Below are 12,301 nucleotides of genomic sequence, written 5' to 3' on the forward strand. Positions count from 1 at the left end.
CATTTCATTAAGAAAAAAGTGTGTGTGGATATTTATTTAATAATACTTTATTATTTATTCTACGATTTATAACATATACTTATGCATGCATACATGCATGAGTCATGTCTGACTCTTTGCAACCCTATGGACTGTAGCCCACCAGGTTCCATCTGTCCAAGGGATTCTCCAGGCAAGAATGCTGGAATGGGTTGCCATGCCCTCCTCCAAGGGATCTTCCTGACCCAGGATCAAACCCACATCTCTTACATCTACCTGTATTGGCAAGGGGGTTCTTTATGACTAGCGCCACCTAGGAAGCCCCAACATACACTGATACCAATATATGCTTATCACTGATGTGGATATATATTTGACACGTAAATTGATATTCATATTCATTTATATTTAATAATAATAGAATAATAAACTATCATTGGAGGAGAGGAAGGGCATGGGGTTGAAACTGGGACTCCCCAATATCTAGAGAACAGAGAGAGAAGACAACAATTAAATCATGAAAAGGGAACCAGTGAAAGCAAGAGAAAACCTAGGAACATGTGGTCCCAGAAGCCAGGAGAAGAATAGTTCCAAAAAGAAGGCAATAGATAGTTGTGTCAAATGCTGCTGAGACACAGATAAAGAGAGATACCTGAAAACAACAACTCCTGGCTTTCAAAGAGAGGGGAAACTGATGATCTAATCATGCAACATAAGGTTGGGATGGGCAACCTCCTGGAGGGGGTTCAAGAGAGTTTCTGAGTATTTACATTGTGATGGGAAACAGAAAAATAGGGGCTAGCTGAAGGAAGCTTTGTAGTGGGTTTACCTTGGTACGTTTCTGATGGGTCATGCCTTGGGTGACCGGGAAAATTTAATGAAGAAAGATCAAAGTAGCCATATGGTCCAGCAACCCTGCCCCTGGGCATGTAACCTAACAAAACTATAATTTGAATAAGTATCTGCATGCCTGTGTTCACAGCAGTGCCATGTACAATAACCAAGACATAAAAACAGCCTAAGCATCCATCAATAGATGGGTGGATAAAGAAGACATGGGGTCTATCTGTCTGCCTATCCATCTACAGTAGAATATTACTCAGCAAAAAAAGAATGAAATAATGCCATTTGCAACAACATGGATGAACTTAGAGATTATCACACTAAGTGAAGTAAGCCAGAAAGAGAAAGACGTATACTTATGTGTGGAATATAAATATAATATTATATATATATATAAATACAGCTTATATGTGGAATCCAAAATGTGACACAAGTGAACTTATCCATGAAATAGAAACAAACTCACAGACACAGAGAACAGACTGGGGGTGCCGAGGGGGAGGGCCTGGGGGAGCCATAGAGCGGGAGTCTGGGATTAGCAGATGCAACCTGTTATTTACAGCATGCATAAACAAGGCCCTACTGTATGGCACAGACAACTGTACTGAATATCCTGCGGATAAACCACAATGGACAGGAATATGAAAAAGAATGCTTACATACATCACATCATGTGAAACGTATGTGTGCATGCCAGGTTGCTTGAGTCATGCCTGACTCTTTGTGACCCTATGAATTATAGACCACCAGGCTCCTCTGTCCATGGGGATTCTCCAGGCAAGAATACTGGAATGGGTTGCTCTGCGCTCCTCCAGGGGATCTTCTAGACCCAGGGATGGAACCCACTTCTCGTATGTCTCCTGTATTGGCAGGCTGGTTCTTTACCACTAGCGCCACCTGGGAAGCCCATAGAACATATATGTATATACACACACACACACACACACACAACTGAGTCATTCTGCTCACTCTGAGTCATTCTGTTGTACAGAAGAAATCAGCACAACATTGTAAATCAACTTTATTTCAATCAATTTTTTTTTTTTTTAAAGAAAAAGCTTGAGACACAGAAGAGCAGGACTAATGAATAACACAGTAATGGAGAAGGATGAGACCTAGAGCACATAGGAGGGCTGGGCATTACACAAGGACAGTTCACCATGGCAACAGAAGAGAGGGCAGAATAGAGCTACACACACATCAACGAGGGTAAAGGGAGCAAAACAAGGTTTACGGCACTCCTGAAGGTGCAATCCAACACTAAGAGAAACAATAATGGATAAACTACAATTTTTTTTTTTTTGGCAGTTTACAAATCACCATGATGATCATGGTCATCATCCCTAATTTACAGTGTTTAATTCTGGTCAAACATATGCATGGCCTTTGTTAGTCTGCACAACAAGGCTATGAAGAAATACTTGTAGCCCAACCTTCTAGATTTGGGAAAACAGATTTAAAGACATTAAGAAGCATGACTAGGAAGGTGAAGCAGTCTAAATTCAGGGTACAGCCTGAAACTTGTCACTGCATTAAGCCTTCCCCCACCTTGCAACACACAGGGGCACACACCCACGTTTGGGCCACGGGGCTATCAGAAATCTACATGGGCAGACTACTCTCCCTAGTTAAGAAAGAAGGAAAAAGAAGAATAAAGAAGTAAAAAGTGGCCCCTTCCTAAGCCAATTCTATTTCTCCCTCCTATGTCATTACTGGCTTTGTTTAAATTTTATTAAAAAAAAAAATCTATCTACAGGATAGAGGTGAGAGGTAAAGCCACTGGAATGCTGAATTTTAAAATATTATTCCCTAATAACCCTTTCAGCTGGGTCCTTTATTACTATTCTCAACATATATATATTGGAATTCCTTGATTGTGTAATAGATGTCACTGTAACATCACTTCAGCTTTTGCCTTTCAAAGCCCAGATAATGAGGCTTATTCATCTAAGAAAGGCTCGCTCATCACATGATGCCCTAATATGATGCTGAGAGCAAGTGGACAAAGAGATCCTGAAAAGACAATTCAAGTGTTTGATGCTCTGATGAAGATACTAAACAAAATGTATATAACTGGTACCATAAAGATAACCTTAGTTAGAATTAAGATATATTTTTTCTTAAACCCTGAAAAACCAAATGATGAATTTGAACAAAGTCTGGATAGTTTAAAAAAATTATTAATGCTTCCTGTGTCTCTAAAATTGCATTTGCCATGCCAAGTTCATAGTCAATTAGAAAACCCATAAATATACATCAGTTAATCAACCCAGCTTAATGTTTTTTAACAAAATATATTTCTCCACATGATTTAAATTTATTAGGCTTACTTAAGGTTGGGGAAGTGCTTTGAAGTAGTTAAAGTATTTCTTAGAGTCCAAAGAATAGCTTTGGACTGAAAGTCATCAACTGAAGACCATTTGGTGGATAAGATGTCCTCTTAATTTTGTAAATTCAGGGAAAAAGAAACCATACAAAATCTATATACATTCTCTTCCCTCATATGTGAGGAACAAATGTTACAGTCAGCAAGAAAGTGCATATAATTTTAATTATCTTAAGTGGAAACTCCCATGGGAGTTTTCAGTGGAAATCCACAAAATGGAAATTATTCTGGGAAAATATCCCAACAGAGAACAGTACATGTGGAACAATCCCCTGAAGGCCATGGGTGATGCCTGGAAAAAATGCCCTGATTGACCACAAGTCAAGGCCATCCCCAGGGTATGTTTTCAACCTTCCCTTTGCTGAACATTCTGGAGAAAGAACCAAGGAAAAGCCTTTAACTCACTAAACTATTGTAGCTCTCCAGTAAAGAAATTCTCAGAGCCACAGGAGATGTCAAGAGGGAAGTTAGGGGCAACACATTGGGATTTTAGGCCCATAGTCACATCCACCAGAGTTGACGCCCAAACAATGAACTTCAGAAAACAACACTGAACAAAATCACTGCTAGGCTGAAAACAGAGAAATTTATATCAACATACATCTTATTCATTTTGTCTTCTTCATTAGAATATACGGCTTTCTGAGAGTCACTTGCTTCTATTTTAAAGATAATACAATGACTCAAAATGATAGAGCAGGTAGCTTAAGAGGCAACTAATAGAATTATTGTTCTTTTTTTGCCTAAATTTTATTTTATTAGAGTATAGTTGGTTTATAATGTTGTGTTAGTTTCTGGTGTACAGCAAACTGATGCTGCTATACATATATACATATATGTATGTGTGTGTGTGTATATTTTTTTTTCATATTTTTCCATTATGGTTTATCAGCGGATATTAACTATAGCTCCCTGTGCTGTACCATAGGACCTTGTATTTATTCCTCTTTTTATAAGCGCTTGCCTTTGCTAACCCCAGCCTCCCACTCTCTCCTTCCCCCATCCGTCCTCCCCCTTGACAACCACAAGTCTGTTCCCTGTGTCTGTGAGTCTGTCTTTTATAGATTGCTGTTCTTTACTTTTAAATAAGGTGTTTTACTCAATTCTTTTATGGTGAATGAATAAAAATCCACCATTTAAACCCAAGTCAACACAAAAATATTTAAACAAATATATTCATTTATCCATTCCTAAATACATTTATTCATGCATGCATACTTTTATATATGCACCCCATGCCTGAATCAGGCTACTTGTGAACACATTAAAGAAACAGCAATGATCCTGTACACTAGAATAGAATGAGGTGCCCGGCATGTGGTCTCAGAACAAATATCTGCAGCTTCCCAATGGGATCCCTCATTCTCATTCTCATAGAGGAGTTGGGGGTCTCTCATGATAGCCCAGAGCATTCAAATATAAAACATCTCCATACCTGTGGGCCTGGCCTGCTCTCCATCACTTCCTAAGAAGCACCTTCATCATTTAAAATAGGCAGAGATTGCCAGCGGCTAAAAACATTCACAGAGGCCCAGGTCCCTTGAGAGGCAGGAAGATTTTGCACCATTTCTTCGAGAATTCCATCAACTGCTGTTGTTGCTCTGTCTTCCCCGGCTCTGCCCAGCATTACAGAGCTGCCCTGACAGATTCCACCTTCTCTGTATCTTTTCCAGTCACTGACTGTCCTGTTTGCCCTAACATTTCCTGCCCAGGACACATGCCAGCCACCCCCATGCAACAACCCAACCACAACCTCATTCCTTGATAAACCGACCAGAACAATAAAACAACAAACATTTATTTAAGGAAAATCCTGTACCAGGAACCACACTAAGTATTTTTCATATGTTACCACACTTATTTTGTGATATAAACCTATAAAGAAATCCCCATTGATTCAACAGACAAAATAAGATTCAAAGACATCAAATCACACGCCAAGATCAAACAGCTTGAAAGCAGCACCCCCATCATGAGATCTGCCAGGGGGTCCATCCAGAGATAGTACTTGAGCAGCTACAATTCCCTATAACCAGTATGAACAATCACAAAAATATAAAATGGATGGAGTCCAGATCAGTGTTTCTCAGGTGTGAATACCATGCACCCTGTTTTTAAAAGGCAATCATTTTGCAAGGCTTGTAGCTAGAAAATTAAGCACAAGTTTTCATCAGGTGCAAACAGCAGAAGAGCCTGCAAAGAATGCAGAAATAAGATTGTGCTTTAGGAATTAAGCCAACAAATCATCTTGGCGATCTAAGCAAATCCAAATGGCCTTCTTGGATATGGGCCAGCTTCCTGGATCCAGGATTGGATCCTTGGGGAGGTACTAAAATATTGAACAAATTTAAAGAACATGGTTCTTCCAATTTAAACAAAGAATGCATTAATAAATTAAATACCCCCAAGCACCTAAAATTAAAAAAACAAAAAATAAATAAATGAACATGGCAAATCTCAGAGCTATAGAAAAGGAAAGTCAGACAAATGTCTGCACCCACAGAATCCCTACAGGAGAAAGAAGTCCATCCAGTTAGACTAAAATGGGTTTCTATTGTGGAGATTGATAAATGGCTATAGGTGACTAACTTGGGAACATACTCCACTCATATAATTCTCTTCTAAGAAGGCAGCTCCCTATAGAGCTTAGCCACAGACAGAGAACACGGCACCAGGGCAATGCAAATACTGGTGCCATTTGCCAGTGGTCATTTCGGACAACCACTCTGTTCTGGTGATAAAAGCCTCCTGTGTGCTTGATCAGCCAACGGTCCCTGACGTTTCTGAGCCAAAATCTTGGACTTCACCAAGATGAACGCCATTGAATGGGGGTCATCACAGGTAACAGCCTTTGTCTTTGAGTGACTGAAACAACCAGCTACACCTTTGTTTGTGTGTATTTACCTTTTCTCCATCTCTCCCAGGTTCTCCTTTGTAACCTGGCAGTCCTTGTGCTCCCTAAATTAACCACAAAATAAAAATCTGTTAGTTATGTTCTTTGGTTCACTAGAAACAGTACCTCTAAAATAAGAAGACACAAACCACGTACTTGTATTCCCGGGGATCCTGGAACACCTGGTGATCCTGCTATTCCCTGATATCCCTGAAGAGAAGGAAACAAGAAATAATTATTTCATCATATTCACAAAGGGCAGCCCTCCATTTCAATTTTCTTTTTGGTTTCGCCACACAGCATGCGAAATCTTAGTTCCTCGACCAGGGATCAAACCCATGTTCCTTACAGTAGAAGCACAGAGTCTTAACCACTGGACTGCCAGGGAATTCCCAGCCTTCCATTTCAGAATTCACTCTTCCTCACAGTTCTCACACCTACGACTTCACTTAATGACTGTTTAAGAAGTTTAAGAAACCACAACTACAAAAAAAAAGAAAAGAAACCACAACTACAAAGGGGCAAATGCTTAATAAGGAATGCACATCGTCCAGTCTTTAGGAAAACAGTATTAAATATCTCCAGCTCAATAAAATCATCGAGAAATGCTTCACTGCAAAAGAAGGCTTTGAGCAGCAAATACAGAGTCAATGTTCAGAGTTCCCGGAGAAATGTTCTGCACATTAGAAACACATTCAATGTATTCGAAAGAAAAGCATCTAGGATTGGAGGATTAAACAAATGTGACACATTTTAAAACTACCTGATTATCAGTTCAGTTCAGTCGCTCAGTCGTGTCCGACTCTTTGCGACCCCATGAACCACAGCATGCCAGGCCTCCCTGCCCATCACCAACCCAGAGTTTACCCAAACTCATGTCCATGAGTCAGTGATGCCATCCAACCATCTCATCCTCTGTCATCCCCTTCTCCTCCTGCCCTCAATCTTTCCCAGCATCAGGGTCTTTTCCAATGAGTCAACTCTTGGCATCAGGTGGCCAAAGTATTGGAGTTTCAGCTTCAACATCCATCCTACCAATGAACACCTAGGCCCAATCTCCTTTAGTATGGACTGGTTAGATCTCCTTGCACTCCAAGGGACTCTCAAGAGTCTTCTCCAATACCACAGTTCAAAAACATCAATTCTTCAGTGCTCAGCTTTCTTTATAGTCCAACTCTCACATCCATTACATGACCACTGGAAAAACCAGATTATGGTCATCTGCAATAAATTATGAATGCTATTCTTCAGGATCAGTCTATAACAGACTTCGGGTTGCCTATTTAGAAAGCTCACCCCACAAACACGGCTATGATGTGTCCCTCTACCTCCCAAGGCTGAGCTGTCTGTTAAGGTCACTTTCAAATCCATTGCGTCCTACACATCCTTCCAGAATTTGGAAACTTGGTAAAACACAACTTTTTCAGACAGACACAGACTATTCAGTCTTCACTCCCTGCATGGCCACTAAACTCCAAAACAAACTTCAGACCCTCAACACTTGCCCAAGTTTCCCTGGATCAGTGTCAGGTTGACTTGGACCACCTGGCACCTGCAAACATTTCCCTCTCTTATTCACATCCCATCTTTCTTAGATCTTACTGTTCAGGTACAGTTTTCTATTGTCAATGATTATTAACACAGATTTCATTAATGTCTCCAATAACATCCTAATTCTTAAACCCAAAAGCTTCATTCCCATGTGGCTATTCATGAGTGTCTGCATGGATCTTTGTATCCACCAAGTTACATGTCAGTACATTTTCAGCTGCAATTTTAGAGACACCAGAAGTCCCTGCTTTCCCATTCCAATTTTCAAATATTCCTTTTACTACCCTTTGCTAACTCTGATAACAATAATAGCAACAATAATGGTGCCTTCAAAAGATCAGTCTTAGATTATTGTTTTTCTCTTTTTATATACTTTCTCATTTTGTAAAGTGCTCTCAGCTACTCCCAGAATGGGGGTGACTATGATTTCTATCACCAACCATCAGTCTTCCCCCATTTGCTTGTTCACAGAATGTATCATCATGTTTTCTCCAGTATTCCTTAAACTCACATATTTATCTTGAGTCCACTGGCCCCACGCTTAAACATTTTACTCCGCCCCATGAACAAGTCTCAAAACGAACCTCTTCAAACTCCATACAAAGCAATCTGCAATTTCTAAACCCACCATCCGCTCTTTAGGATGGCACTGTCTCTGTGTCACTGGATTTTGCCCCCTTGAGATGAAAGACGAAGAATCATTTATTTCTATATATCATTGAACAGAGCATCTGCTGCATATTTTGTCAGCCAAACGTTGGAAAAATTCACCTCCAAGTCATCCACACAGAATGCAAGTGTAAAAACTCTCTTTCCCCAAGGAACCACGTTTGCTTGTGTGGCTTCTGGAGTTGAAACTGCAGTAATACCACGTGGTTCATGCTCTCAAGATCAGGGAGGAGAAAGAAAAGCCATGGACACAGCTTGTTCAGCCTGAAATCTCTGCCCCTCTTGTCATCACTGAATTTCCTTCTCTCTACCTTTGGAATCAGATGGGCCTGGAATTGCTTTTCAGCTGCCACTGCTAGCATGCACCTACACAGAACCAGGTCCATTAAAAATGCCACCACTCAGGGTGCTCCTTACATCCTTCAAAACCCTGTGTGCACCATCTGGAGAGAGTGACGTGACTTACAACATGCTGCTATTATTGGGAAAAAATAATAGTACCAATGATTTATACACTACTAATCATGTTCTAGACTATATACTTCATATATGTTAATCCACTTAATCCTCACAGCCACTTTTAAAGTCGGTTGTACATTATCCCCATTTGCAAATGAGGAAACTGAGAAATTGCCAAAAGTTACATAGCTAGGAACTAACTAGACCAAGCAGGTATAAATGTACCTCTCATCAGAAAATGCTTTGTGGCACATCCAGTCCTAGGACTCTAGAACAATTAATCAGATTCAAGAACTCCATGTGCCAGACTAATTTGATCATATTTTTATTGCTTTATTTTTAATAGCTAACATTTATTGCATGCCTAGTATGTGCTGGTATTATTATTATTATAATCATTGGCTGCACAGTATGAGGGATCCTAGTTCCTGATCCAGGGACTGAGCACATGTGCCCTGCAGGAGAAGCACAGAGTCTTAACCACTGGATCATCAGGGAAGTCCCCAGATTTGTTTTAAATTCCTTAGAATTCTGAGGACCCAGAGGAAAGAAATGTTAATAAAATTCCTCAAAAGAAAGTCACCATGGAAATTGACTACGTATCAAAATGATTGGTCATCAGCAATGGTTCTCATTTAATGAATTTTTGCTTTCACATTTTTTTTTCAAAAGTCAAGCCAAATGTCATATGTGCTTTATTACTTTTTTCAGAAAGTTAATCGTTAGTAGATCAAAAGCTGCCATGGCATCTCTCCCCTCTGAGGAAGGAGTAAGTGAATGTGTTACATTTTAATGGATTAAGGCACTGTAGAGATACCCCAGACAGTGTTCCCAGCTCACCTCTGACTCATAATGTGACCTCAGGCACACTCATCACATCCCCAAGTCCTGGGAGGCAACACAGTGAAGTGGAAGGACAATGAATTTTAAAACTGGAAAAGACCTGGGGCTCAATTTTTGCTCCTCCCTTGACTTTCTGCTAAGCCATTTTACAGAGCTAAGCCTCAGCTTCTGACCATAAACCAGAATAATAATAAATCAACAGAGGACTCACAGGTGAAAATGTCTGGCAGTTGTTAGAATCTCAGCAAAGGTAAGCTTCTTTCTTTTCTTCAGGCTCAGTGACTGTGTACAAACCATAGATCGCTCCTGCAGAACCTTATTCTTTAGCCTTAATGGCCACCGTCAGAGCCTGGGGCACCAGGTCATGCCTCAAGCTCTCCTCAGCACATGTACAGATCCAATGCTCAACATGTAACCAAGTCCTGTGTTTCCAGGGGCCTGTTTGCTTTGTCTTTAGAAAAACAGCAGCACAGGAATAATCAATGCTTCCCACTATATAAGAACCAGCTTACTGCTGTTTTCTTAACATACAAGATGCATTCTTGAAAACTTAATTGTATCAAGAAGCTCAAGGATTAGTTTAGAGCTAGAGGAAACATGATTAGCAACAAAATAAAGAAAAACCAAAACCACATCCGACCTGGGGGATCCCAAGGCAAATCACCAGGAGAAGTTGGATAAAATTCAGTAAAACAAATTTTGGACTAAAAATCAGGAAAATAAAGGTTAACAGGGAGGAATATTACAACATAGAACACTTTCCAAGAGGAGCAAGAAATAAAACACTGCCTGACTCATAGCAGGGTACATTTAAACCAAAAAAAAAAAAAGCCCTGAAACAGGACAAATGATAAGCTTTTCATATAGGTTACTGAGTTTTTCTTTCTATGAATATAGGTGTTTCTGTGTTTTCTTGTAGAACTGCAACTTTCACATTATCATCGACCAATTAATACTACTTAACATTAAATTTGCCCTTTTGCAATTTTAGCAGGTCCAAATACCCACCCTTCCCCCAACTGCAAGATTTCTGAGAGTATGAAAGTCTTTTCCACGTTCACACAAAGTCTCTTTGTAAATGAGTCATTTTTTAGGAAAAAATATTCTTGCTGCCAAATTTCAGGGTTGAAGAATAGAGAACCAATTTACTTTCTTCCATGATTCAGAGTTCTGATGCTCCAGGAAAGATGTATAGCTTTGAAAAGGAAATTAAGAAAATAAAATCATTGTGCAAGAGTCACAATTTCTTTTGAGCCTAGTTCTAATCATAGCATAAAATATTCTGCCAATCTAAATGTATAATTTTGTTTCAGTAATGAAGATAGTCATTGGTTTCTTTTAAATACTCTAAACTTAAAAATGAGAATGAAATCTAGAGAAATCTCTTTGGATGTTACTTCCATTTTTAAATGTAAAAAAGAATGTGATTTAAAATTTACACTATTACGTAACTTTCTTCCGTGTTTCCCAAATTTCCAATAGAGTCTCTTAGATACCCAGCCAGGGTAACTAGGCAACCAAAATCAAGTATATACTTTTAATGTGTGCTGTGGATTCTTCTGGGCGACTCAATTCTACACACAACTAAATTTTCTACATAGCTACATTCTAACAATATTCATAAAATTGTCTTTCCAGGTATATCTATTATAGAAATTAATTTGTCACTAAAGCCAAGGAGTTCATAGGCTTTAACTGATTGCTAAAATGACTTGATAAATAAATCACATGAATATCTATAAAATTACACACACACTGAGCTCTAAGAAAGAACCATGATGCTATGGGGGCTGAAGGGTAGGCAGTCCACGGAAGCTTCCCGAAGAGATAGGCTCAAAGGAACAGTCAAGGAAGCACAGTGCATCAGAAGGAGCCCTTCAGCCTGCCCTGCAGTGGACAGGATGAGCCGCATCCATGAGAAGAAAGAAAAGAGATCACAAAGAAGCAGGCTCTGAAACAGGACCGGCATGGGCTGACGGAAGCCAAGTGCACAGCATTGAGGGTCTTCGATCCCTATCCAAGCCACTCAGCCAGGGGGGTCACACAATCAGACTGGAGCTCTGCAAAGCTTACTTGGAGGACAGATGAGAGGGGGCAGGAAATGCATGAAGTGGAAGCTTCCTGCAGGGGACAGGATGAGAGGTAGAACCTGAACCTACTCAGGGGTGTTTAGTCTAACCTGAAGGTGGGGAACAGGGGGTGAGGGGGTTGGAATTTATGGAATGAAGCCTAGGTTTCTGGCTCGTGCAGAGAGATGGCTGATCCTGCCATTGACTGATGGCCTCTGGGGGAAATACAGTTTAATTGGTGATCAACTATTAAGTAGCACAAACATTAGAAAAATATTTTTATGGACTAAAAGACAAGTAAATTGAATGACAGTCACAGGAAGAAAGCCTAGAGCTTGAAAAGGTTATTTCATTTATGAAGACTTGTTTTTTTATAATCCACCTACTTCCAGAGGTATTTTTAGTAGGTTGGTGGCTAACATTGAAGGGCATAGAATCAATGGAACTATTTAATACAGGGCAGAAAGGGAGAAATGATTGAACAGAGGCAAGAGAGAAGAGTTTAGAGGAATGGAAACCTAGAATCATGATTAGAGTGGTGATTAGACAGGTGTATACATTTGTCAAGACTTGAAATGAGTGTATTTGTATTTTATTGTAAATAATCTA

The 12,301-nt window shown here is 39.8% G+C and overlaps 1 protein-coding gene across 2 annotated transcripts in view; it reads right to left on the reverse strand.

The window, feature by feature from the left end:
- The window catches only part of COL21A1 (collagen type XXI alpha 1 chain), a 231,890-nt gene that overhangs the window by 85,908 nt on the left and 133,681 nt on the right, over positions 1-12,301 (reverse strand). For both annotated transcript variants that reach the window (XM_070360774.1, XM_070360773.1), the window contains 2 exons: positions 6,258-6,311; positions 6,113-6,166 (listed from right to left, as the gene is read on the reverse strand). In XM_070360774.1, the coding sequence (XP_070216875.1) occupies positions 6,113-6,166; positions 6,258-6,311 (108 nt within the window). The remainder of the gene's footprint in view (positions 1-6,112; positions 6,167-6,257; positions 6,312-12,301) is intronic.

The sequence above is a fragment of the Bos mutus genome, chromosome 23 (genome assembly GCF_027580195.1).
Source record: "Bos mutus isolate GX-2022 chromosome 23, NWIPB_WYAK_1.1, whole genome shotgun sequence".
Lineage (NCBI taxonomy): Eukaryota > Metazoa > Chordata > Mammalia > Artiodactyla > Bovidae > Bos > Bos mutus.